This window comes from Grammomys surdaster, unplaced genomic scaffold, assembly GCF_004785775.1.
Source record: "Grammomys surdaster isolate TR1022 unplaced genomic scaffold, NIH_TR_1.0 166, whole genome shotgun sequence".
Lineage (NCBI taxonomy): Eukaryota > Metazoa > Chordata > Mammalia > Rodentia > Muridae > Grammomys > Grammomys surdaster.
The window spans coordinates 11,566,658-11,593,352 of NW_021604614.1; the positions used below are offsets into that span (position 1 = coordinate 11,566,658).

Genomic DNA, 26,695 nt, shown 5'->3' on the forward strand with positions numbered 1-26,695 from the left:
TCAGGAAGCTGAGAGTGACATCTGATCACTATATGGGGGACTAAGGACCGGGCTTGAGATGGGGAGTGACCACACAGGACAGTGGAATGGGGTTTTTCTCCTGTCTGTACTGTAAGCAAATGAGTCAAACATCCCCAGGCTAGGTGGGGGCCGTTTTGGGGTGGCCGTCAATGAGAGGCATAGCCAGGAAGGCTACAAGGATGATAGGCTAATACCCAGTGTGCACCTACAGAGTCTGTCATATACCAAGGTCTTCCCAGCACGGTGGAGGCAACCTAGGACATCTCTGTTTGGAGCTATGGCTGAGAGCTAAAAGTGGGGGATGGGATTCAGGTAGGCACCTCCTCCGGGAGACTCTTCCCTGCCCTAGGTCCTCTGTTATCCCTGAACCTCTCTCCCTGCTTCTTAGAAAGCAGGAAGGGCTGTGCATGGTAAGCCTTCATCAGTGATTAGTAGACAGGTGGTTGTCTCAGGACCAGTGCTGGTCTGGGTTTTTTGTATCTCCATAGGAACCTGTCAGCCTCTGCTGTCACTAGCTACCTGCCACAGTGTCCCAGGTCTGTCTAGCCTGTAGCTCTTCTGAGGGTTTTGTCCTCACTGTCACCAGTGAGGCCACCTGTGGCTCAGGTGTTCTGGTACCCTGTGTTAATTAGGGGTTGCCATTGCTGTAATCAAACACCATGACCAAAAGCAGCTTGGAGAGGAAAGGATTTATTTGGTTCTCGGGTTCACATCACTGTTGATTAAGGAAGGAAGGAAGTCGGGACAGGAACTCAAACAGGGCAGGAACCTGGAGGCAGGGGCTGATGCAGAGGCCACAGATGAATGCTGTTTTCTGGCTCGCCCAGTTCTCAGAGAACTGAGGATCACCAGCCCAGGGGTGGCATCATCCATAATGGGCTGGGTCCTCCCCTATCATCACTAATTAAGAAAGTGCTGTACACACAGGCTCGCCTACAGCTCAATCTTACAGAGGCGTTTTCTCAGTTGAGCTTCTCTCCTCTCAGATGGCTGTAGCTTGTTTTAAGTTGATAATAAAGTTAGCCAGCCCAGCTAATCCCTTGTCAACCCGACATAAACCCGTCACCGTTGAGCCATAACCTTTCCTTTCTTGTTCTTCCCCGAGGTCACACATTAGTAAAGACATCACACTAGAAAACATTTTACAGACTTAAAAAGCCCCACAGCCTTACAAATTCAAACACTCTAAAAGTACTCTTTGTAAAAATATCAGTCTTTTAAAACTCAAGATCTCTATAAAACTCTCAAATTTCATTTTTTTAAAGTTTAAAGTCTCACAGTGGTGAGCTCCTGGAAAATAAAAAATAAGTTAAATAATTTCTTACTTCAAGAGGGAAGAAATAGGGCACAGTCACCATCAGATTGAAGAAAAACCCATGTCACAGTATAAATCAATACGGGATCCATTCGTGATCTCTGGGCTCCTCCAAAGGGCTTGTCCTCTAGGCGCTGGCAGGCTCCACTCCCTGCTGCGGCTCTTCTTGGGGTTATCCCATGATACTGGCATTTCCAAAACATTGGGGTTTTCTGCTGCAACTGGACTGCACTGTCACCAATAGCCTCCCCTGGGCTCGCTTCATGGTGCCATACCTCAGCTTCTCAGCATGGTCCTTTCAGTCCTGGGCCTTCAGCTGCCACTGAGGCTGCACCTTCACCAGTGACCTCTCCTCAACTCTCAGAGTACCTAATCCTAGCTTCCTGCCTTCATGACCACTTCATGTCTTTAAAACCAGTGCCACCTGGGTGACTCTTACATTACCAAGTTTGGCTCGAGAGCAAGGTACAACAACGATGGCTGCCTCTGGAACATATAGCATCTGTGTGCTAGATCTCAGGAAACACTTCTTAGAAGATTTCACCTCAGTGATGCAGGTCTCGTTCTTAGCCACTGCTGATGTCTTACCCCAGATACCCAGCATCAGCTGTCCAAGTAAAACAAAGGTTTCATTTCAGTGGTGCTGGCCTCTCGTTAAATCATGGCTACCTCTTCAGTCCTGGCTGACCAGACACCACAGTCTTAATTCAAAATAGCAAATATCAACATCCCCGACAGTCTCAGTGTAGCTCTCAGAATTCCCTCTGGAGCTCCAGGAGCCAGGCCTCCGTCATCTTCAGTTCTCTCAACGTTGTTTTTCTTCCATGTCTTCACAGAATAGCTCAATGAACTTTAAGCACTTGGTGGCTTTTCTTGCCCAGAGTTCTGAAATCCTTCTGGAATCCTCCCCCAAAACAACACAGTCAGGTTTCTCACAGCACTGTCGCAGAATTCTGGCACCAATATCTGTGCTAGTTGGGGTTCCTTTTGCTGTGACGAACCACCGTGACCAAAGTAACTTAAGGAGGAAAGGGTTTATTTGACTTACGTGTCCAGTCACTGTTCATTAACAAAGGAGTCAGGGCAGAAACTCAAACAGGGCAGGAAGCGGGAGGCAGGAGCTGATGCAGAGGCCATGCAGGGGTGCTGCTTACTGGCTTTCTCATCATAGCTTGTTCAGTCTTTCTTATAGGACCCAGGACCACCAGCCTAGGGATGGCACCACCCACACGTGAGCTAGACCCTCTCCCATCAGTCCCCAATTAAGAAAATGCTCTACAGACTTGCCAACAGCCTGGTCTTATGGAGGCGTTTCCTCAGTCAACGGTCTTTCCTCAGATGACTGTAACTTGTATTGAGTTGACATAGAACTAGCCAGTGCGGACACACACCTTTAGAATCTCTGCCTCGTTTCTCTGCTTCTCAATCTGTTTCTGCTTGATTGTGTGGTTCTGTTTCGGACTGTCCTTCACTGACTCTGCCTCTCACCTTCCCACCATCTGTCCCTCTCTCCCCTCCCTGGGCCCCGTCTGGGCTGGAGCCAGGCTCCAGGGGGACTGGGTGGGTAAGGAGGGAATGTACACAGCTCTGAGCAACTGCGGTTTGTGAGGAGTCCAACTGGCGGCAGGAACAGGGGTTTTAGGGGGAGTTTCTGGCCCCCCAACATTTGGCAGTGCCCTCCTGCTTGGGCTACCCAGTGCCTTGGCTGTTAATTGAGCTTTGTTTTAGGGGATTTGGGGATGTCGCTGCAGAACTTTCTCTGAAAGGTCCTTGGGTGGTTGGGGCCTGGGACACACCAGCTTAAGCACAGACCCTGAACTCTGGTTCCTATAATAAAACCCAGGTTTGATAGCTTCTGGCTGAGCCCAGCCCTGGTGGCTGACATCACCATGGCCCATGCTGCTTCTTGGAGTGCTTGAATGACAGCAATATGTGACTCTGGGAACTCCCACCTCTGCTGTTCCCCTGGCTCTAGCCTGGAACCTGCCACTATGGCTTCTTGGCCACAGGCTTCTGCTGGAACTGGAAGAGATCAGCCTTCCCATTCCCAGGCCTCTTGTGACAGAAACCGAGCATTTCTTATTGCTGCCTTGAAGCCTTTCTGCCTAGGCACAGGACTGCAGAGGGTGACCAACTCAGTGGAGTCTGACTAGTTGGCTGGAGTGAGTCTATCTGACTGGCTGACAGACTGACCCGGAGAGCATGACTGACTGACTGGGAAGACTGATTGACTGACTGACTGACTGACTGACTGACTGACTGGGGAGAGACTGACTGACAGACTGACAGATGGGTGGATGGATGGAAAAGTATCTGACTGGCTAAGAGAGTCAGGGGAGAGAGCTAAATTGCTGCCTGGTTTCTGGTTGGCCTTAGGGTTTGTCTGTCCTCAGGCTTGGGACTTACAGAAGGAGAGAGTCACCTGCAAGCAAAGTCACCTGCCACTTAGAGGCTAGCCTGTCAGATGCCCCCAGTGTATCTTGGCATGCCAGGCGCCATCTTTCCTGCCCTTGGCTCGCCGTCTGTGAAGCCAGTAGTAGGACAGTGAGGAGTCAGGGTTTCATCCCTCCAGAAAGTGGTCTTCCATCTGTGAGGGAGCCGTTTGTATGGCTTCCCCCAGCCCTGCAGGCCGTTGTGGTGGTTGGATTCTCCCTGTCTGGATGTTTCTGTGATTGTGTTTCACCGTCCATGGCCTTTGTTCTTGTGCCTTACTATGTGGGAGCCTTTGTCTCAGAAAGGGGACCTGCTGTGTGTTTGTACACCATCGGGGGGCCTGGGTTAGGTCCTAACTGTGTCTGATCTCAAGGATGAACCACCATGAAAGAGCCTGATCTAGCCAGTCCAGGAAGTGGGGCTCAGCCACATGGAGTGGCTGGGGTTGCCAGCTGCATTTTCTGTTGCTGTCCCAGACTTGGGGACAGAGCCTTCTGTAGGTGTCATGGTTTTGGAGCCCATCCTGGATTGCAAGAAGTTTGGTCCGTGGTTTCAGGTTGCCTGGTCCCGCAGCTGACACCTTTACTCTAAATCTGGTTTTCTCTCTTCTGCTTTTGGGGAATAGAGCAGAGGGGACAATATGATCTCTGGGCTCAGGGCATCATACTCGGTGCCACTTTCTGTTTGGAGATGAATATTGAGAGTTTCCTGGAGGTGTCTGCTGGAAGGAGAGCCTGAAGTCCCCAGTGTGCCTCTGTCCTTACGTTTTAGATGATAGCATGAGGCCAGGGGCAAAGTACTGGGCTGAGAGCAGACAGGGAAAGGGAAGGGGACAAATGGAAGTTGTAGGCTCTTGTAGTTGCAAGGGTGATGGGGGTGGGGGTAGGTGGGGCACCTGGCTGCCCAGGCTGCAGTTGTTCCCAGGAATAAAGCGTCCTGTGTCCTTAGAGTGCAGCTGTGTGGGGGTGGGGAGCAGCCACCGACTTTGCCTGGCCACGACTTTGCCTGGCCACGACTGCCAGCAGCTGCTGTCTTGGCCCAGAGGGGAACAGGGTGGGGCTGACCTAGCTGGGAACCAGGGTAGGGACAGGCCTTTCTTGACAGTGCTATTATTCAGTGATAACACAGTGTGTCAGACACTTGGGATGCCCCGAGGCTCACAAGCCACTGTGGAGGTGAAACTATTCCTGTATCTTTTCCCCATTATACAGATAGGGACACTGAGGCAGACAGCACCTCCGTGTACCATCTGTGGTCACGGAACTGGGGGTTGCAGGGCAGGGCTGGGATTGGAGCCCAGGGCTATCTAGATGAGAACTGGGTTGTTTTCCTAACCTCTTTGTTGAGAGCATCCCAGTGCAGCCTGGGTGGTCCCTGACTAGCTAGAGAACAGAGAGAACTGTGGAGCAGCCAGGTGCAGGGCCCTGTGGGAGATGACACGGGCAGCCTCAGGGAAGAGCAGCCTGCTGAAGCGGACAAATACCCATCAGTGAAAAAGAGCCCTGTGTGGCCGTGCAGATCATACCCCACTATGCGTGAAGCGGAGACAGGAGGATCTGAAGTTCAAGGACACCCTGGGCAACATAGGAAGAGATGGCTTGCCACTAGGACCACTTGCAGGAGACCTAGATCTGGTTCCCAGCGTCCACATGGCTTGCCACTGTCTTAACCCCAGTTCCAGGGGTTCCTGATCTCCTCTTTTGACCTCTAAAGGGACTAGGCGTGCATGTGGTGCAGATGCATACGTGTAGGCAAAACACTCATAAATCTTTAAAAGGTTGAAGGTAACAAATGGCTTGGCAGTAGGTCTGTGGTGGAACGCTCGCTTAGCATGCAAAAGGGTTCCATCTCTTCGCTCTGCAGAAAAAAGCGAGGCCTGGTGACCCCGCTGGCTCCTATGTGTTGTGACAGGTGTGTTTTCTGAAAAGCTGACTGCTCCGGTTCAGAGGCTGCAGTCTGCTGGCCTAAACCATCGTACACATGTGGAGGACATATGCAGCTGGGCTGGGGGGGGCGGGGGTCACTGTGGGAGTCTTATTTCTCTTCCTGGGGAATAGGAGAGGTGTAGCCAGGAGGAGGCAGTAAGGACTGTTATTACTCCCTGTGAGGCCGACCGACCATGGGGATGCTCAGGGCAGGAAGTTGTGTGCTGCGGCCTGAGGTCACGGCTGGAAAACAAGCGCCCGGCTAACTTGGGTGACCACACTCTCTTTGTCTGTCCATCCACAGGACCGTAGCCTGACAGGCAAGCTGGAGCCTGTGTCGCCTCCCAGTCCACCGCACGCTGACCCTGAGCTAGAGCTGGCACCATCTCGGCTGTCCAAGGAGGAGCTGATCCAGAACATGGACCGTGTGGACCGTGAGATCACCATGGTGGAGCAGCAGATCTCCAAGCTGAAGAAGAAGCAGGTGAGTAGGGAGAATGGGAGGGGCCCCAGTGAGAGCAGGAGTCTGGCCTCACATCCTCAGGTGCCTGGAGCCATGCAATTTCCTGGTGTTTTTTGTTTTGTTGTTTGTTTGTTTAGGGTGTGTGTGTGCTCGCGCCTGTGCGGGCCTGTGCGGGCCTGTGTTTTATATGTCTTGCTTCTGGAAGCCTCTGGGCTGGGTACCTCAGGCTCATACATCTGTATTCCCAACAGAGAGGCCAGAGCTTCCGGGGACCATGAGCTGCCCAGGGCAGAGAAAGAGGTTTAGGCTGTTCTTGCATGAGAAACTGAATGGGGATCTGGGAGCTGGGCAACGAGAGCTTCCAAGATGGTGGTCCAGGATCCCAGAGCGAGGCTAGCCCTTGGTATGGTCGGATCTTCCATCCTCCAGGCCTAGCTTGGGGACTGGGCCGGAGCCACTGTTACATGCATGGATGTTGATCAAGTCTGGAGGCCGAGTGACTTGAGCTGTTGTTATTGTTTTGTTATTTTTTTCCTCTTTCTTACCTAAATTGATTTTTAAATGGTATCTTATAAAAGAATTTTTTTTTTTTTAATATACTAGGTTGGAGAGATGGTTCGATGGTTAAGGCCATATAATTGTTCTTGCACAGTACCCAGGTTCAATTCCTATCACCCACATCTGGCAGCTTACAACTGCTTATAACTCCAGCTCCAGAGGATGCCCCCAACCTCAGGCACAGCACATAGACCGATGTACACACACATACACGCTGTAAATACGTACTAATAAAAATATTTTAAGAAAATAAAATACACTTCCTCATTTTTGTGTGTGTACATGTGGATGCTAGAGTAGTCTGTGGGAGTTGGTTCTCTCTTTCCATCTTGTGCTTTGTCAGCTTGTGGTGGGTTAACCTGCCCCCCACGCCCCTCTATTTTTGAGACAGGGTTTCTCTGTGTAGCCTTGGTTGTCCTGGAACTCACTCTGTAGACCAGTCTGGCTTCAAACTCAAAAAGATCTGCCTGTATCTGCCTTCCAAGTGCTGGGACTAAAGGTGCGTGTCACCACTGCCTGGCTCAGCACCCCCTTTTTTGGGAGGGGGAATGGGGGAAGACAGGGTCTTTCAGACGCTGGCTGGCCTGAAAGTCATTAGCAGGCTGGTCTTGAACTCACAGAGATTTTCCTGCTTCTGACCTTTGAGTGCTGGGATTAAAGGAATGCACCACCATGCCTGCCCCACCCCTTTAAATACATTTATAAGTTTTGATGTATGTGTCGCATGTGTGTGTGTATGTTGCGTGTGTGTTCAGGTGCCTAGAGGCCCAGATGAGGACTTCAGACATCCTGGAGCTGGAGTTACCAGGTAGTTGTGAGCTGTTCAGCTTGGGTGCTGAGAACCGAGCCCAGGTCCTTTACAAAAGCAGTACACACTCATAACCAGTCTCTCCACACGCCCCGCCCCCAAACTAAAATTCCCAAGCTTAAACAAATCATTTTAAAGTTTACAGTTCACTGGCAGTGGACCTCAGTGTATGTCTCTCACTTCCTCCATTGTCCCGACAGACACAGAGCCATTTAGCGGTCTCCCGTCTCCCAGCCCAGAGTCACCCCTTGTGACAGTCTGTGGAGCCACTTTCTGGACACCTCACATACAGGGCCTCACATTTATTTGCCTTTTGTGTCTCTGCCTTGCCACAGGGCATAGTTGAACCTCGTTATGGGAAAGTGGTATTTGACCGTGTGGCCATAGTATGCCTTGTCGTGTGGTTGAGTGACTGCTTCTGGTTGTCCGGCCGCTCGCTCACCCACTGTTCATGAGGGTGGCAGCTCTTCCCAGTTCTCACCAGTGGTGTTTCCAGATTGTACTGGCGTGGGGCTCATCACCGTGACTGTGTAGTGTGTGGTTGAGGATTGCGTGAAGCCGGGCTCCTTACAGCTCTGTGCTCACCAGGACTGTTGTGCAGTGCGGGTTTTGGATCTTCCAAATGCCTTATGGGTAGATGATGTCACTACCAGGTCACGCTGAGGAAGACTCCGAGGGTCAGAGAGGCGCAGTGACTCTGGAATCCTGAGCAATGGAACAAAAGTCTGACTTCAGGCTGAGAGGTGTGCTGTCTAGTCAGGGCAGTAGCCAAGACATTGGTTCGTTCTCACACCTGGGGGAGGGTCTTCACCCCCTTCCTTCTCCCTAGGTTTCCTTTTTTTGTTTGTTTTGTTTTGTTTTTTTGGCTCATCTGTGAGAGCTGCCACCAGGGGTCACTGCAGGACCAAGGCTCATCTGGCCTCAGTGCTGACTGCTCCTGCCTCATCTCCCTGTGTGGGGCCATGAAGCTCCCATGACTGAACATGCTTGCTGTATGTTCGTAGGAAGCAGAGTGGAGCGTGATCTGATCGCACTCACGGCGCCCTCTGTAGGTCACATTAGGCACTGGCTTCCCCGTGGAGCCTGAGAGCCGAGTCTTGGCTTCTGACTTTGGGGTAAAGCGGACAGCAGCAGCAGGAAGGGATGCTGGATATGAGGAAGTGGACGAGGGGTCCAGTGTGAAGACACAGGCATGTGCTGCTGCTGCTGCTGCTGCTGCGATGGTGTTGATGCTGATGGTGATGATGATGATGCTGGTGATAGCTGAGATGGTCAGATGGATGTGATGTCCGTGGAGGTGGCGGGGATGGTGATGGCGGTGCGGGGACGCGGGTGGTGATGATGGTTATGATGCTGATGGTTAGTGATCGTGGTAGGATGGCGATGGTGGCGATGGCCATGGTGTCGTGGTGATGATGGTGGTGGTGGTGGTGGTCCTGATGGTAATGGTGAGGTGCTGATGATGATTGTGGTAATGGTGGATATGATGATGGTAGTGATGGCGGTGTTGATCAGGGTGATGGTGATGGTGAAGATGATTGTGATGCTGGTGGTGACAGTGTGCTGGAAACCTCTCTGTCTGGCGAGTTTTCTGCCTCTCCCAGCCCTCTCCACGTAGCTCCCGGTTTAGTCTTCAGAAGATTAGGAACTCTTCGTTTCCAGGGGAGGAGTAGGAAGTTCAGAGACACTGAGTAACTTCTCAGGAGGCTGCGTCGGTGCACGGGTCAAGAGTGTAACGCTCCAGGTTGAGGCCTTCGCTTTACGCCTGCGGCCTCTCTTGGAGCCGCGAGCTTGTGGCGGTAGTGGTGGGTGAGAATAGCGGGTTCCTTGCAAACCTAGTGCAGTCCCTCCCCGTGTGACCTCACTCGTTATAGCCCAGTCAGCTCCTTTACACAGAGAACTGAGGCCCTAGCAAGGAAGAGCCCCTCCTCCCCTCCTGCTCTGTATCCGGGGATTTGAACCAAGAAAGCTTGGTCTAAGCTGAATGCACAGCCACCAGGGATCCCTGCCAAGGAGGGCACAGAGTCTCTGGGTGACTCATAGGAAATAGAGATCAGCCTGACTTCCTGTGTGTGGCTATGGGCAAGGGGGCGGGGGGAGAGAACAGCGCCTCAACTTCCGGCCTACACCGCTCACGCTGTCCCTTTCCCTGCAGCAACAGTTGGAGGAGGAGGCCGCCAAACCACCCGAACCCGAGAAGCCCGTGTCGCCACCTCCCATAGAATCAAAGCACCGCAGCCTGGTCCAGATCATCTATGACGAGAACCGGGTACGACCTGCAGGAATGAGTCACCTGGAACCATGAGTCCCTACCACAATGGAGGCTGGCGAGCGGGTGGGGAGGGATGGCCCACGGGCCACGCATAGCATACGTGTCAGGCTGGAGGAGAGCGAGGGGGCCTGCACCTCGTATCTGCAGATCCAGTGACACAGTTGGTAATGTTCTTACTGGGAGTTGGCTGCCTGCCTGGTCCTAGGAAGGTGTCCGTCATAGGCAGTTCCATCTTACACAAGGAGAAACAGACCCAGAGACGGGGCATGGCGTGTTCAGAGTTACACAGCCAGGATGTGGTAGCTATGGGATTTGAACTGGGCTCGTGAGCTGCAGAGCCTGATTCTCAGCCTTGGCCTCTGTTTCCACAGTCCCCTCAAGCTTGTGAGCTGTGACAGCCTGGTACCTGGTGGGCGGGAGGGAAGTTCCCCATCTCTTCCCCTCTCATTGGCTGAATCCGTGAGGAGCTTTGGGCTTTTGAGCATTGACTGCCTGGAGTCTCTGTATCTGAGAATGAGAAACCAAAGCCCAGAGAGGGAACCCGAGAGAGCCAAGGCTTGTGCCTCAGGCTCCATAGCGTGGGATGTAGGTAGGTGTTCTTTATTGCTTAAGGAAGATCCTGGGGCTTAGAGAGGGCAGGGGACCTGCCTGAGATGGCACAGCAGGTTAGATTTCGGCCTGGGACTTAGAAGCCAGGTTGAACTTGCTTGACTGTGGTGGAGGTGGTCAGAGAAGTGTGGTTCTCTCCAGCTGTGGTGGACACATGTTCCTGCTCTCTCTCTTAAGGGAGGTCCCTCTGCTCTTTCCCTCTAGTCCTGAACCCCATCCCCGCCCCCTACCCCTGTCCTCGTGCTAGCTAAGGCCTGTATCACGCCAGTTACAGTAGGTGCTTGGAGTTGGCAGGGGCCCCTGGGGATGTGTAACACCCTCATGTTTGTCCCTCTGCCTGCACTGAGCCTGGAGCTGGCTCCCCAGCGTTCCCTGAGGAATGGCAGGGCCTAGCATTCCCTGCGATCAATAGGATTACATTTTAATCCCCCTTCCTTCCCGAAAAGAGGCAAGACAGGGGCTTGCCTCCAGTGTTTCTGTGGTCAGGCAGCCCAAGGTCTTGTACATCTGGAACACATCTGTCCTCAAGGCCAGCCAGTGGCTATTCCACCTCCTGGGGAGTCTGTGGGCATCTGTGGGTGCAGCCGCTGGAGGAGGGGCGTGTCAGTCATGGTGGAAAGGGGACTAGACTGGGTACGAGGGGGACTGGATGAGAGGGACCTCGGCGTCAATCTTCAGAGCATGCTCTGCCTATCGCACCTTGTCATATACATGGCTGTGCATGTGTGTGTGACAGGTAGAGGGGGTCACCATGCATTTACATGCCATACGCTTCATGTCTGCTTAGCACGTGTAGCTACGTGTGCACAGCCTGGGCTCAGGTGGACATGCGTGTAGTCTGAGAGTGTTGGTCTAGATGCTATGGCTTGCCTGTGGCATCAGGGCATTGTGCAGGATGTGATGGTGGCTGCTGAGGACTTGCTGGCCCCACCTGGTCCCAGAGTCCCTGGCTGTGTGGCTCTGGATCCCGCAAAATGCCATGGAACCCCTGACTTCTCCCTTGTTCTCTGGGCACGCTACCTGGTGGCCTCAGACAGTGGTGTCCCTCTCACTCCGTTCAGATACCTGTGTGCTTATAGTCAGAGCTGGTCTCCAGAGCTGGTCTCCTCTCCTCGATTGTGTGTCTGTGTGACCCCTGACCTTTGTCTACAGATTGAAACTGTTCTACTAGACCTCCAAGCTGCCCTACTCACCCTTGGGTGAGGCCAGCTTAGCTCTAATGAGTACGTACCAGCATCTGCAGTGAGCTGGTCTTTTCTCCACATAAAGATGCCAGATAATAGTGTTTAGGAAGCTGTTGTGTACCCGGGCTGGCGTTGGTGTGGTGGCCAGTCCGCTGTCTGTCAGCGTGTGGGGGAAGGTAGGGAACCAGGCTGAGAGGTGACTTGGGGTCAGGCTGGAGGTCCACTAAGAGCCCTGTGGTCCTGTCTCGGAGCAGCTGTGAGAGACTCAGTTAAGCCTGGGCAATGCCGCTGCTGTCTTGTTCCCTGGCAGGGCAGCTGCCGCCCTGGGGTTGCCTTCCCCTGGCAGGCAAGCACACTGGTCAGGTGACGGTGGTCTCAGGGATTTGAGGGAGTCGAGCCCTTTCTGGAGAGGCAGGTAGATGAAGCCTGGCAGGACGCTGGGACGTCATGGCAGGGAAGAAATGCCAGGAAGTGGCTGGACCTGTGGTGTCTGGGAGCAGCAGGGTCCACGTAGCTAGGCTCCAGCCATGTTGGCTGGGGGATGGGCGGCTTCAGCTTCCAGGGTGGCAGAAGATGGTGAGGGAGGGGGTACAGGGGAGTTGGGGTGGGGAGTGGTATGAGAGGGAGTGGGCCTGAGGCAGTCACCAAGGAAGCCAACCTTCTTGATGTGTCCCCCAGTCCCCAAGGAGAAACAGCAGACTTGCCACTCAGCCCCTCCCCTACATCCTATACAAGCTGTAGGTCTAGCCACTAGTGGGTATGGTTTACAGGGCACAGGGTCCTAGGAACACTCCCCCACCCCCACCCCCCAGATCCAAGACTGCTCCAGCTGTATAAGCACAGTTCCTGGTGGCCCCCGCTGTGTTAAGTGCCACCCCTTTTGCCTAAGCATAAAGCTGGTGCTAATTCCCACAGAGCTGTCACACACACACACACACACACACACACACACACACGCACACACACACTCGAGATCCCATTCCTGAATCGATATTACTGGCTCAGCGGCCCTGAGCTTGTGCCCTGACCACACCCTGAGGCTGCTGGTCTCAGGGTCTCAGCTCTACCCAGAAGAGCCAAGAGTGGACCTTAGCACTCGGAAGACATTGGTCTGCTTGCTAGCTTGAGCCCACCCCACCTCCACAATCCACTTCCCCCGCCTGGTGCGGGTGGGTTGAGATGTCTGCCCTTGGGCAGCTCTACAGTGAGGGATACAGCTCTCAGGTGATGATACTGACTTCAGTGGACCCTTGAATTTTCTTTAGCACCTGCCTGGTCACTCTGCTTTCTGGTATAAGGGTTCCACCTCTATGCCCTGCCCCCCCATTCTAGTCCTTGTCAACTCTCTTCACTCCCTGCTTCCTGTGAGTCTGCCCTGGTGGTCTCAGTCTGGGCAGCCAGCCAGCGGAGGCACAATGTCGTCTTCATGTGTTGGTCTGACAGGAGAGATCCAGCCTATTGAGGGGTGCCCCCACAGTCATGGGGCCCTCTGCAGCACGCTTCTGTTTTCCTAATGAGGCCTGGTTTGTAAAGGGAGGGGATAGAGGCCAGAAATAGTCACTCTGTTGTGAGACAGGATCCTAGAAGGCTCCGGTGTCCCCTCCCACTGCTCTGGCTCTGAGGTCAGCAGACACCAGAGGCATCCAAGCCTGGCAGAAGGTAGCCTGGTTAGCCATGGTCAGATCCCGAGCTAGTGCCAACCAGAGAGGGACTGGGGTTTCATGCAGGGTTGACTGGGGTCCTCCCTGCAAATAGGGCTTTACCCTCATTCCCAAGGTGCTGGTTCCAGTCTGCTCAGAGTCCTTGTTTAATTCTGTTCTTCTCTTTGTCCCACAGAAGAAAGCCGAAGCCGCACATCGGATCTTGGAAGGTCTGGGGCCCCAGGTGGAGCTGGTGAGCCAGGCTTGGGTGGGCGGCCGTGGGAGGGGCGGGGTAGAGGAACGGGCTGGGCAGCAGGTGTTGGGGGAGTGGGAGTGGGAAGAGGAGGAAGTCATCTACTGGCTAGCACTGTCCCCAAAGGGAGGCAGGAAGCAACACCTCCTGATAAGGGCGCTGGCAGATAACTCTTGAACGGCAGCTGGGCAGTGAGCCTGTCCCTGCCTCTGAAGCCTGTAGCCCGCCCTCCACGTTAGCTCTTCATGAGAGTCCATCCCACGGTTGGCTTGTCTGGACTCCCTTCTCTAGGCCTGATGGCTGTGAAATCCTCTGACTTCTCAGTGCTGCTGCCTGCCCGGGGTGGGAAGGGCGGCCATGACTGTAATCATTGTTACCATTGCCCTGCTGGTCTCAAGTGTGTCACAGCAGGGTTGGAAAGCAGCCCCAGCCTCGGGGATCTGCTGGAGTGGATGGGGCAGAAGTGCCCCACCCCCAAACCTGCACCTGATGGTGTAGCGTTGGCTTATATCATCCACAGGTGGCACAAGTGTTGCTGGCCATTAGTGTACAGGGTGTGGGGTGTGCATAAGCACCCTTGGGGTGTAGATGAGTCCTGGGTACTGCGTGCTTGCTGAAGACTGTAGGGAGGGTACCTTCTGGCCAGGTCTTGTTCCTAGAGAACCTAGGGTAGATAGATGGGTGCTGGGCTCCTCTGCTGCCTGTGGTGGGCTCTACGACCCCTTCCCGCACCTGTGCCCTGGGCAGGGCTGCTGTACGCCACCGGGTCTCTCTCCCTTCCTTCATACACTAGTCACTGAGCTGTGCCATCCGCTGCATAGTTTGTCTTTCCAGATGTGTATGATACCAAGGTCCAAAGGAGCCCTGTGTCACTGTTCTTGGTCCTTCTGGACGTTTTCTCTGAATGGAGCCAGGCAGTCTGTGACCTTTTGTTCTCTCTCGCTGTTTTGCCTCACCCCGCCCCCAGCATTGGTGCTTTAGGTTCTCCTACACAGAGGCTTGTGTTGGTGCTTCATCTTTTCAGGGCTGCATCATATTCCATTGTTTCTGGACTGCATTTTATCTTTCCATTTTCAGTTGATGACATTGGGTGTGGCTTTTTGCCATTTGTCAGCTGACAATAAAACCACACCACAAGAGTAGAAACAAGCAGCGGTTATGTCTCTTGAGTCTGTGCTTGGGAATAGAATTGCTGTCTCCTGTGTTGGTTTTTCGGTTTGTTTGTTTGTTTGTTTGTTTGTTTGTTTCTTCTCCTTTGGAAATCCCTGGCTGGTTTTTAAGTTCCCTTCTCCATTGTATAGCCCCATTAATGAGTGTCTTGCCTCTGTTTCCCCCTTCTGCCATCCTGTCTAGATTCAAGGGGTGTGTTTGTGTGTGTGTGTGTGTGTGTGTGTGTGTGTGTGTGTGTGTGTGTGTGTATAGGGCCTGTGACCTTTTTGCCCTATGGGAGAGAAGGTAATGTCTGTTGCTTGAGCTCATGGTAGCTGGTCCCTGGAGATTTTGTCTGCCCTGGGGCATTGGAGGCATCCATGGCCTGTAGTAAGGACAGAGAGGTCACCTGCTGAGAGGCACTTGTTGGGCCAGGTCTTTGGGTGTTACCACCTTTCTCGTTTTCTGGAAGAGGATCCGAAGGGTGGTGCTCTGCCCAGCACCACACAGAGAGAGATGAAGGAAGAAGTGCGCCCACCTGTGAGTGTGGCCTGGTCTTCCCAAGGCTTCTACCTGTATGTAGGGCCAACAGTGTACTGCACCTTCCTGGGTACTGCTGATCTGGGCTTTGGTCATTGAGGCACCTTGAATTCTGGTGCTGTGATACAACACTTGGACCAAAGGCGACTTAGGGAAGGAATGAGTTTATTTTAGCTTCTAAGTTACAGTCCATCGTTGAGGGAAGTCAGGGTGGGGACTCAGGCAGAAACTTAAAACAGACACCATGGAGGAACACTCCTTTTCTGCTTTCTCATAAGTTCATTCTTAGCTTCATTATACAACCCATAACTGCTTGCCTAGGGAATGGTGCTGCCCACAGTAGATTGGGCCCTTCTGCATCAATTCACAGTTAAGCCTCACCCCTACCCTCACCTCCCCCCCCCAAAAAAAAAACCAGGAAACACGCGCCTGTAGGCCAGTTTTATCTAGGTAATTTTTTAATTTAGCCTTTTCTCTCAGATGACACTAGGCGGTGTCAGGTTGACAATGAAAGAGAACTAACTAGGAAAGTCAGGGGTCTCCCCTCCTCAGTTACTGAGTACATCGGGAGTGTTGGCATAGCAGTGACAAAGTAGTGACCATCTTGTCCTGTGTACCCCAGAGGGAGGTGGGGGCTTCAGGAATTCCGCCTTGGGAGCCTCCCATGGCCCCGAGTGTCCCAGGAGGGCCCTGTGCTGGGCAGGGACCAGGCTGGCCAGGTGGGAGGCTGTGCAACTCTGAGTCACTTGCTTCCTTCCTGCTCTGAGGTGTCATTCTGAGAGCTCTGTGTCCCCATGGGCTGGGTTTGGTCACTCCAAAAGCTGGCTTGCCGCCCGTCTGAAGGGCACCCACGCCCATGGCTGTCAAGTGCTCCAGTTTGCGGCTCTAGCTGTTTGTCTTTAATAGAGAGGGCAGCCATGCCCCCCTTGCAGCAGATGCAAGCCTCCAGGTGTCCTTGTCCCTCCCCGGGATCAGTCCTCTGCCCCTGTCAGGGTGTTACCGGGTGCTGAGCCTAAGGGTCTTCCCTGGTGGCTTCCCTATAAGATGCAGCAGTGCCCCTCAGTGCCGAGGCCCAGAGCTTCCTCCTTATTCTCCAGGAGACAGGTTGGGGTCTGCCCCCTTGGGCGTGGGTGTTCCCTTTGCCCTCCCATGCTGGAAGCACATTTTATTCGATGTCCCAGCTGGGGGTCAGTGGATCTGAGCGAGCCTCCACCCCTTCCTGCCCCAGTAGGGCTGTTCACCATCTTTGAAATCAAACAATGGCAAACTGTCAGTACATCTGGAATGATCTGGGTTATTTGCTTATCCTGTGAGACAGGCCCTCTGCCCTGCACCCATTTTCTAGATGAGGAAATCCAGACTTAGGTGTCACTGGAGCCCGAGTCCTTGAGCAATGCCCATTCACATTGGCATTTGTTTTATTGGCATCTGGGGAAACATACAGGATTGAGTATCATTGCCCTGGGTACCAGGAAGCGGCATCTTCATAGGACCCTGTACCCCTGAGATGTGGACATACAGCATTCTTCTGCAGTGTCAGACCCTCCCTTCCCACTAGGCAGCTGTGCTATGAGTCTGGCTGCCCATTCTCTTGTTTTCTATACATTCTTCCCCATTTCCACTAGGGATGCTGCCCCGTTTCAGACTCTGAGCCCATAGGAGGCCCTGGTCCATGGTCTTTCATCACCAGGAGAGCAGTTGAGCCTGGCTGTCTGAGCCATAAGATGCAAAAACTGGTGTCTAGGATGCTGGCCTGGGTGCAGGTGACCTGCCTTGTCTCTGAGCAGTAGAGGACCTTTTGGGGAAAGGATGCTGGCACGATTCCCATGCTGGTCCAGAGTTGTGTCCGCCACCTACGGAAGTTTTCCCCTTGGAGCCTTGTGTGTCTCTTCTCTACCCAGAGACCAAGGATGTCACAAAGTTCTTGAAGGCGTGACTGCACAGGAAGGAGAGGGCACAGAAGGAGGCAGGCACGGGGACACAGCTGGGGGAATTCAGAGTCCTCGTGGGATGGAGTTCAGGCCATGGCCGTGTTTGGCAATCGGCCTCAAGCTTCCCATCTGTGCAGTGGGTAGCGACTGCCACATGAGTCTAACAAAGCAGCAGGCTCAGAGCAGCCTGACACCTGCACCCTTGTCTCTGGAAGGCAGCAGAGACCTCTGGGAGGTAGTGAGTAGGATTTTGTTCACCTGTGACCTCTTCATGTCCTTCCAGTAGGCTGTGTAGAGTCCGTATCATGGGCAGAGGAAGCTGTTGCACGGAGGATACAGACCATACTGCCCAGCCTCTGACTCACTGCGGGTCACATGACTGCTCACTGCCCTTGCTCCGTTCTCCCTGCTGAGGGAGCCTGTGGTGTCTTCAGCCCTAGGCCCACTCTTGTCTGACAGACATTTCTTTAATTTATATCTGCCACTACCATGGACACTGTGTGCATATTTGTGTCTATGACCAAGGACCTGTTGTGCATCTGCATCTCGGGCCAACTTCCTCTTCCCAGAGGAGACGCCTTGGTAGTCTCTTGTAGGACCGTGGGGGGAGAGGTCACTTCTTGGCACTTGTAGCTGGGCTCTTCAGAAGCTGTGCGTCTGTGCCTGCCACCTGCTGCCCTCAGCTTCTTATTCTTGATTTGTTTTGGTCTCTGTGGTCCAGGGAAAGATGCTTTGCTATCACTAGGGCTGTAGGTTTCCATGGTGATCTAGATGTCAAGCCAACACTAAGCATTTTGCAGATAAACTACTTTGCTTAGGGTTGAGGCCGAGTCGAGGCCAGGCCTGGTCTCTGCAGATGGACCCTAGAGCCAGCTACAGCCTTTTCCTGGTCAGGTCCTGCTTCTCCCTGTGTTCTTGGTTGCACTCCCAGCCATACATCTGATTATTCAGCCAGTGGACAGCTACTGGTGCCAGGGCTGCAGAGTCTGGGGCTGGGGTCTCTGTTCTAGCTGGTGACACTAGCCCACCACACCCTGTCACCCGTCCCATCCATCTCTGACATGTTTCTTCTTCCTCTCTGCAGCCTCTGTATAACCAGCCGTCTGACACACGCCAGTACCATGAAAACATCAAAATGTGAGTCACTGTTACAGGGTACCAGCCCAGTCCTGGGGATCAGGAGACCAGTGGGAAGTCTGGGTGGAAGTCCCCGGCTGAATCAAGCCTGCACACTGGCCTCAAAGCAGGCCTGGAGCAGAGGGAGTGGCACCTTGCAGTGGGTACAGAGATTGGAGGCAGGAGGCCATGGTGTCAAGAGACAAGCTGTGCAGGGGACAGCCAGCTCCAGTACTCTTAGCTGTGGGCTGCTGTCGCGCCCACTTGGTGTCTGAGGCAGCTTGAAGCAGTAACCCAGAGGCTTCTCAAGCCGTGTCCCGGTGATGGGTCGTTTCCCAGAAGGAGGTTGAGAGGAGATAATGTCTCTCTGGTTCCATACAGTGGGGTGCAGCAGCGATGCCAAGCTGTGTCGATGTCTTTAAGCTGGAGGGGGTGTGTGGAATGGCTGTAAGGTAGCTACTAGCTTCCTGGCATATTTGAGTGGTAGGGGCTCCCGGCCATGGGCTGTGGAGGAGTCAGATCTCAGCATCCAGTAACTAAAAGGTGGGAGAGGCCTGGAGCACATGGTGGTGTGTTAGGTGTGGGGAAGGCTGGAGGCAAAGGCCCAACTCTGAGTGGTCACCTTTGCCACAGTGGGAGTGCTCGGACACTGGCTGGTGGCATTGGGGAGCTCAGTAGGTGGTGATACAGTGATCTGGTCAGTGTCCTGGAAGCTAGTGTCCCTCTTGGGTCTCAAGTGTCACAGATACAGGAGGCCTCTGTATGGCTTTTGGAGTTGTGTGATGTCACACCCTGGCCACCTCCTGTGTCTCCTGGAATATCTTTCCTAGCTAACCGTGAGGGCCCTGTACTGGCAGTCAGTATTGGGGCCAGCTGCTGCCATGGCTGTCTGAGTTGGCTGTGGTCCTATCACTGCCTCGGGCCTGAGTTCTGCTTCTCTGTGTGGGGCCTGCCCAGCTGGCTCTGATCCCCATGGGGAGATGGGTTACAGGAGAGGGATGATGACAGTTCATTATAGGGGCTTGTCACAGTTGATTGGGAGCTGGGGGGGGGGGGGGATGTGCCACCAAGCCAGGCTACTAGTACATTCATTGACTTATTCATTTGCTCATTCATTTGGCCACTCACTCACTCACTGCTGTTGCCAGGTTCTAGCCTCACCCTGTAGAATCAGGACAGGAGAAAGCCTTACTCCCTGTTTGGGTTTTGACAAGCAGCAGAGAAAAGTAAGGGGCTCAGTAACAAAGAAAATCTCCGCTCGCTCGAGGCTTGCTCAGCCCTGGCCTTCATGACCTGACACTCCTCTGCTGGGTTTAAGTGTTGGGACAAGGTCTCACTGGATGGCCCTGGTTAGCCTGGGGCCTTCTGAGTGCTGGGATTCCAGGATGTGCTGTCATATCCAGTCTGACGTAGCCGGTGACCGTACAACAGACTGCTAACTTTGTGTAGCGCTTACTGCTTAAAGTAAGTGATGCTCATAGGGAGAGTCATGGCATGTTTCAGCTTATAGAGACAGCCACGGATCCAAGCCAAAGGGGTGTGTGCCCCGGACAGTGTAGGTGACATTAGCCATAGCTAAGCTGTGACCAGTGTCACCTGTGCTGACCAAGGATGGATTTGGAACGGATTTCTTTGAGGCCCTTTGCCTCCAGTAGATGCCGAATCTGTCTGGGCAGGGTGGCGTAGGCCTGTGGGCCCAGTGCTCTAGAGGCCTAGGGAGTAAAAGATGCAGGCAGGGCTACAAATGTGATAAGGGCACAATAGCCTTAAAACTAACTAAACAGGTAAATACCAGGATCCCGATAGCTTTAAAAATCTGCAAGCGAGTAAAGACAGAAGAAAGAAAAGTGGGGTGCCCCGGCCTTGAGCTGGTGCAAGTTGTTGTGGTGACCATCCAGCTGCATGATTCTAGCTATTAAGTCATAAATATGGCTCTGAGGGAGTGACCTTTCTTACGTCAGCAGCCAGTTTTCTGTTTAGTAAGTCCGTCTGTGAGTACATTATGATCTACGTCATGCTTAGGGAGTGCCGAGGCTTGCCGTAGGCACCATTAACATCATGGCCACTGTTGCCCATTTCAGCGTTACGCTGTTAAATCCACACAGTCTTTCACTGTGAATGCTCCCTGAGAGGAGAGTAAACGGAGTAATAGGAGAGAAGGGGAAAGGGAGTCTGGCTAGAGACCAGGCCAGGATGTGCTGGGAGAAGCCTGAGCAGCTGCCGGGCTGTGTCGAGCATCCCAGGCAGATGGGACCAGCAGTGCAAAGGCCCTGGGGCCATGCCGAGCTGCTTGAGATTGCAGACTGCTGTAGCCACAGGCAGGATCAATCAGGCCCAGGAGGATGCTTCTTGTCCTTCCGGCTTGGTCACCATCTGCAAAGATGCGGCCTTTATTGTGGGGCGTGCTCTGCTGCGAGTTTATCTTCAGGTTCATTCTGATGGCCACTGGGAGAAATGGCCTGGGACACCGTGGGAAAGCCCTGAAGAGCTATGGGCGGTGAGGTATGGAAGGTCAGGGCATAGGGTCTAGGGTTCCCAGCCCAGCGCTGGTAGTATGTGGTGATTCAGTGCTGCCTCTTGACTGGTGCCACCACTCACTGAGGACCAAGACTTCAGCTGTAGCCATTGGCTCTGTCAGCAGCTCCTGACCGCATTCCTGCTGTGCAGGTGTGGTTCAAGGATGAGTCTGAGGGACAGAGAAGCCCGGGGCTGGGAAGCAGAGGCCCTGACAACTGTTTAGCTTTTTTATTTTTTAAAAACAGCTTTTGGGGGCTGGTGAGATGGCTCAGTGGTTAAGAGCACTGACTGCACTTCCAGAGGTCACGAGTTCAAAACCCAGCAACCACATGGTGGCTAACAACCATCTGCAATGATATCTGATGCCCTCTTGTGGGGTGTCTGAAGACAGCTACAGTGTACTTACATATAATAAATAAATAAAAATTAAAAAAAAAAAAGATTAAAAAAAAAAAACAGCTTTTGGACATAGTTTGTCTACAGTTTACCCTTTTAAAGTCTGCACAGCGGTTTTTCCTTGGTCACTTAGGTGTGATCCTGTCAGCATGGAGTCCTACCACAGTGTCAGGGAATTCTGTCTTTTTGCTTCTTCTGGTCAAGGGCTCCTTTAGTCTTCTGTGACCTTCCATGTTCTGGATATTTCTCATGGATGAGGCCTGGGCTGTTCCAGTGGCTCATAGTCCTGGAGTAGGTACAGGGGGCAGAGACCAGGCTTTGAGAGTGTGGATAGCATCCTCCGGTCTGAGATGTTGGGTAGCATGCCCCATGACACGATGACACTCAGGCCCCGGAAGCTGCTTGCAAGGAATGCAGTGTCTGTGTGACCTAGGTGAAGGGTCAGGAGCTCCCAGGCCTCCGGGGTGGATGAAGTCCTTGCAGAGGCCTGGGGGCTTTTGGGGTTACTGCCTAATTGGGTGAGAAAGATTCAGAATGGTCAGCCTCCTAGGGATTGTGGGTCACCAGGGGAAACAGGAGAATTCCCTAAAGGTGGAGCCAGGCCCTCTAGAGTCACGTGGCTGCAGGGACTCAGCTCTGATAAAAATGGACTGAGCGGTGTTGGGCTGGGGCTGTGCCTGTAATCCCAGTACTCAGAGGCCTGAGACTGTCCAGAGTGAGTTTTAAGTCTAGCCTGGGTGGTCTAGCAAGAGCCAGACAAACAGACAAACCCTGCATAAAACAGACACTGTCGTCAGAGCTGCTGATGGGGGTAGTGAGCGGCCTGTCACTGGGAAGCATGCAAGCCAAGAGTGCTATAGGGTGCTGTCTTTGGTTTGACCTGTGGCAGGTAGGGGAAGCTTTGGACCGTCAGTTGCCACTTGGAACCCCAAGATCTGCACAGTGTACATACTGCAGAGCAGGGTCTCTCCGCCATCTGTAAGGTGGGACTAGCCCTGGGGCCACCGAGGGCCCACTGTGTTAACTGCCCCTCAAGCTGCCATCTGTACCTTACGTGTGGGACTGGTGCTGGGGGATTTTGTTGTTCTTGTCTCTGAGCATAGAGACAGTTACTCCTCATTCCTTTGTTCACCAAACACGTCTCCGTGTGTCTGGTCTGCACCAGGCACGGTCTGTCCCTGGGAGATAGCAGTGAACGAGTCCCCACTTGCAGTGGGGAGATGGCAAGCACAGTACTCACGTGGAGTGTGACAGCTGTGACAAGGACAGTGAGATTGATCTGGGGGTTGCTGAGGAGCTCCACCACCCAGGGAGCAGAGCCGTCACCACTCCTTGGCTGTCTGCTGTAATTGCTGAGAGGTGGGAAGTGTCCCTTCCCTGGGGACCTGGCCCCTGTCATTTTAATTTCACTGCCTTCGTGCCTGGCCATGACTTTCAAGTTAATTTCATGCTTGGCTTCCTGGTGTGGGTGATTTCAGACCTGTGGAGGTCACCTGTGCATCGTTGCTGCCTGTCTCCCCTCCCCCCCCATCTTGCCCTGGAAAGTGTCAGTAGCAGCTGAGGTTCTGCCAGGGCATCTGCCACCTCGACTGGGAGCCTGTCCTCAGAGAATTAGACCTCTTAGACTCCCCACACAGGGAAGGCAGCCCCAAGGGCATGCTGGAGGAGAGCGGTGTGGGAGCATCCATGCCCAGATGACAGATAAGTACCAGAGCTTAGTAAGACGGGACTGGACAGCCACCATCCCGCCTGGGATTTGCCATCCTGCTTGGTCTCTGCCAGCACACACAGCCTTGGTCTTCGAGTGTCTCAGGCTCAGGAGGAGGCGCCTCTATTTTCCTAGGACCCTCGGCTCGCCGTCTCGTTTTCAGGATGGGCAGGAAGCAGGTTACTGGGAACATGTCTCTGGTCTTGCTCTGGAGGTTCAGAGGTGCCAAATAATCTCTCTGGGTCACACAGCCAAACCCTCGAGAGATTCAGTCCACACATCTCTGCTTCCCTGGCCTGGCAACCTCAGACAGTCCTGTTGCTTTGGTCTCCTTTGTCATAGTAGGCCCGGGCTTTTCTAGCACAGTTTCCAGCTTGAGCAGACATGGGTGGGGCTCCATCTAATTGTGCCCTGGTACAGTTGAGGTCAGACCCTTCCTGACCTTCATCTCATCCTGCCAAGCCCTTCCCCTCAACTGCCTTTGTTCAATTCCATGTTTGTAATGGCCAGCAGGCCAGCCGATTTCATGGACTGTTCATGGAAGGCCTCCCTTTGTCTCCCCACTCAAGTTGCTGTGTTTTGTGCGGCTGTGCTCATCAGGATTGATTGGTAGCTCCCCGTTCTTCCAGTAGAAGGGGGCTACATCTCTCTCTCTCTCTCTCTCCCCCTCCTCCTTCCTCTCCCCTTTCGCCTCCCCCCTCCTCCTTTCTCCCTTGCTCCTCTTGCTCTCTCTCAGCCCAGAATCTCCTCAGGCTCCCTATATAGTGCAGAATAACTGAACTTCTGATCCTTCTGCTTCTGCTTCCCAAATGGTGAGATTACAAGTATGGACCGCATTTTCATGTGGTGTTGAGGATTGAACCTAGGGCTTTGTGCTTGGTAGGCCGGCAACTCTACCCACCAAGCCATATCTGAGGTCACAGGCATGGGACCTCCAGGCTCTTACTCCAGGGGGATTCCTCACAGTGGGAGCTCTTGGTAGATTAGGGACCAGTGGGGAAGTTGGGGTTCCCTCACCCAAAAAGTGATGTAGCTATAAGCCCAGGTTAGAGAGAGCAAGTTCAGGGGTGTCTGTTTGTGTCTCCCACAAGACCCAGAGGTCAGTTGCAGTGCCTAGTTGAGTGTGTTAGGGCTGTGGGGGTAGGCATGTGTTGGGTCTTTGTTTCTTGGGGGGCAGGGTGGATGGAGCCCTGTCTCCTGACTCTGCTGTGCCTTGCCTCAAGATTTCTGTTCCCTCTTTGCAGTCTGAACTTTATCCTGCCCGCCTGTGTCTTTTTTTCTACCCTCCACCTCCATTTTCCACATCTTTGTCCATTCTGAGGTAAATCTCTGTTCTCTCTCCCTCCCTTTCCCTTCTCCCAGTTTCTCCCCCCTGCCCCTCTCTGACCCTGTTCCTCTCCCCATGTCTCTACCCTTCTTTATCTCTTTTCCTCTCAGAATCCCCCACCGCTTTCCTCAGTAGTACTTACAGGGCCTTGTGGGTGTGGTCAAGCTGGTGGAGCTTGGCAGTCTACCCAAAGCCGGAGACCCCTCGACGCCTTTAGCAACTCATAGGACAGGGTCCCCAGCCCGTAGCTGTTGGAATGCCCTTGCCACGTGACTCATTTGCCTCCGGGTAGCAAGAGGTTGAACTTTGTTGGTTGGTACCTGAGACTGTGATTCGGGGATGCGAATATTGCAGGTTGGCTGGAGTGGGAGCTCTAGGGATGATGGCAGGTAGAACTGGCAGCTCTGTGCAGCAGGGTAGGCTCTGGGGAAAATGGGGGAGTGGGCTCCCTTCTGATTGAGGGTCAGTGCTAATCAGCCTGAGCTCCTGCTGAGAGCTGGGATCTCCAACGTCCCTGTCTGTGCTCCTCAGAAACCAGGCGATGCGGAAGAAGCTGATCTTGTACTTCAAGCGGAGGAACCACGCGCGCAAGCAGTGGGTGAGTCCCGTCCCTATCCTGTCCCCTCAACGCACGGCCAAGCGGTGGATGAGCCCTGCCCTTCTCTGAGTCCTCATGCCATGCCCTGTCCTCCAGTGGTGCAGTAGGTGAGACCTGTGCCTCCATGGCCATCTAAGAGTCAGGGCCTCTTCAGCACATGCTATGCAGGTTCTGAGGTCCCTGTCCGCTCTGCAGCTCTTGGGGATGGGTGTCTGCGTCATGAGACAATGCTGTTATAAATGAGCCGCAAAGGCGGTGGCTGCTGTGGTCATTAGGACTCCTGACCCCCTTTCCCAGTCCTCTGGAGGGGGGAGCCATTGAAGCCAAGAAAGGGGTCTTGAGTGCACCACAAATGTTCCTCATGGGCTTCTGTGTTCACAGAGCTTTTAGAGAGCGGGGGTGGGGGGGGAGGGCTGAGAAGTGAGCTTTCCCCTCCCCCAGCCAGGTCCAGGCTCTGGAAAATGGGGTCATAGGAAAACAGCAAGGCCCTGGTCTATGGAGGTCGGTGCCCATCCTGCTTCCTGAAGTGGGGTGAAGGATGTGAGGGACCCCAAGCAGCTGTACTTTGACCCACAGAGGTCCGAGGCTAAGGGATGGAGGTCAGGTACCTGTTGCATCCCCTTAGCTGCCAGGGTTGGGAGTGACACCCTACCACTGTGCCTTTCCATAGTGCCGGAGGCTTTCCCTCCTTGCCTCCACCCCCCTTCCTGGGCTTTGCATGCAGGTTCTGCTTAGCCTTGATCCCATATCAGCTCTGAACCCGGGCTGGCTTTGGTGATGTCATCCATTTCACTCAAGACTAGGGCTACTGGGAGACACTGTGTGTGTCGTGGGGGCTTGGGGGGGGTTCTGTGAAGTTGAGATGGGAGATCTCAACTCTTTTTCACGTGACCCTTCCCTGGGTGTCAGATGGGGCTGCAAGGTGGTCCCTGCCTCCTTCTCAGGCTGGCCTGGTACTTGCCAATCTATTCAGCAGTGCCTAGAGCCTGTGGGTGTGTAGTAATCAGAAGGTGCAACTTCATTTCAGTGAAGCGGACTGATGGTTGAATTTGAATCGAGTGAAGAGACAGGGAGTTCCTCAGTCATGCGCCTTCAGCTGCAGTCACCGAGTGCCCACTGTGCATGTGGCTCCTGGCATGGGCTTCAGGAACAGAGTTTAATGCTCAACTTCCACCCCAGTCATTTCCTCCTCATCAGTGGGCGTGGTCCCATGCAGTGGGCGTGGTTTCACAGTTCCTTATTTCAGGCAGGGAAGCTGAGACAGAGAGGTTAGCTCATTGGCCCCATGTCACACAGCTGAGAAGTGGCAACATCTGGATTGGCACCGGGGCTGCCTTGTTCCTTAGTCTTGGGTAAACAAATCTTGCCTCGAGTAGTTTGGGGGCAGGATGAGGTACCAGATGAGCTGAGGAGGGGAAGGTGGCCTAGGCAGTGGAGGGAGAATGGCCCTGCTGACATACATGGAGCGAGAAAGGGTGAGCTAGTTGTGTGCAGATCTTTGCTGAGGGAGAGCATGGCAGGTGTAAAGGTCCTGGGGTCAGCGCTCGACAGAGGATTGTTGAGGTCCATCCTCACAGAGGAGCACCAAGTGCATTCATGATAAATGTGCCCTTAGTATGGGATGTGCTGTGCATTGGGCTACAGGGAAGGTTGACAGCATCAGGAGAGCGCCCTCGCTCTAAGATCAGGCTGGTCAGTGCCAGCATCACCATGTACACACCACAGTTTGGCAGGCCCCTGCTGCTGTTGGGTGTGGAGAAGGCAGACGTGGCAGTCCCCTCAACACCCTGCCATCCCATCCTGCCATCCCTAGATGGCACTCACAGCTTCTCCTGACCTGTGTCTGCCCTCAGCCATATCTACTGTCCCACGTCAGAGGTCCTTGTGGTTCCTGAAAGGAGCCAGTGGATTTGTGATGGGCTTGGAGTCATG

The 26,695-nt window shown here is 53.7% G+C and overlaps 1 protein-coding gene across 1 annotated transcript in view; it reads left to right on the plus strand.

Moving 5' to 3' along the window:
• Positions 1-26,695, plus strand: part of LOC114619998 (nuclear receptor corepressor 2-like) — a 67,704-nt gene that overhangs the window by 35,985 nt on the left and 5,024 nt on the right. Inside the window, exons 5-9 of the mRNA XM_028765950.1 lie at positions 5,999-6,178; positions 9,679-9,792; positions 13,425-13,481; positions 18,186-18,238; positions 24,697-24,763. Coding sequence (XP_028621783.1) covers positions 5,999-6,178; positions 9,679-9,792; positions 13,425-13,481; positions 18,186-18,238; positions 24,697-24,763 — 471 coding nt within the window. The remainder of the gene's footprint in view (positions 1-5,998; positions 6,179-9,678; positions 9,793-13,424; positions 13,482-18,185; positions 18,239-24,696; positions 24,764-26,695) is intronic.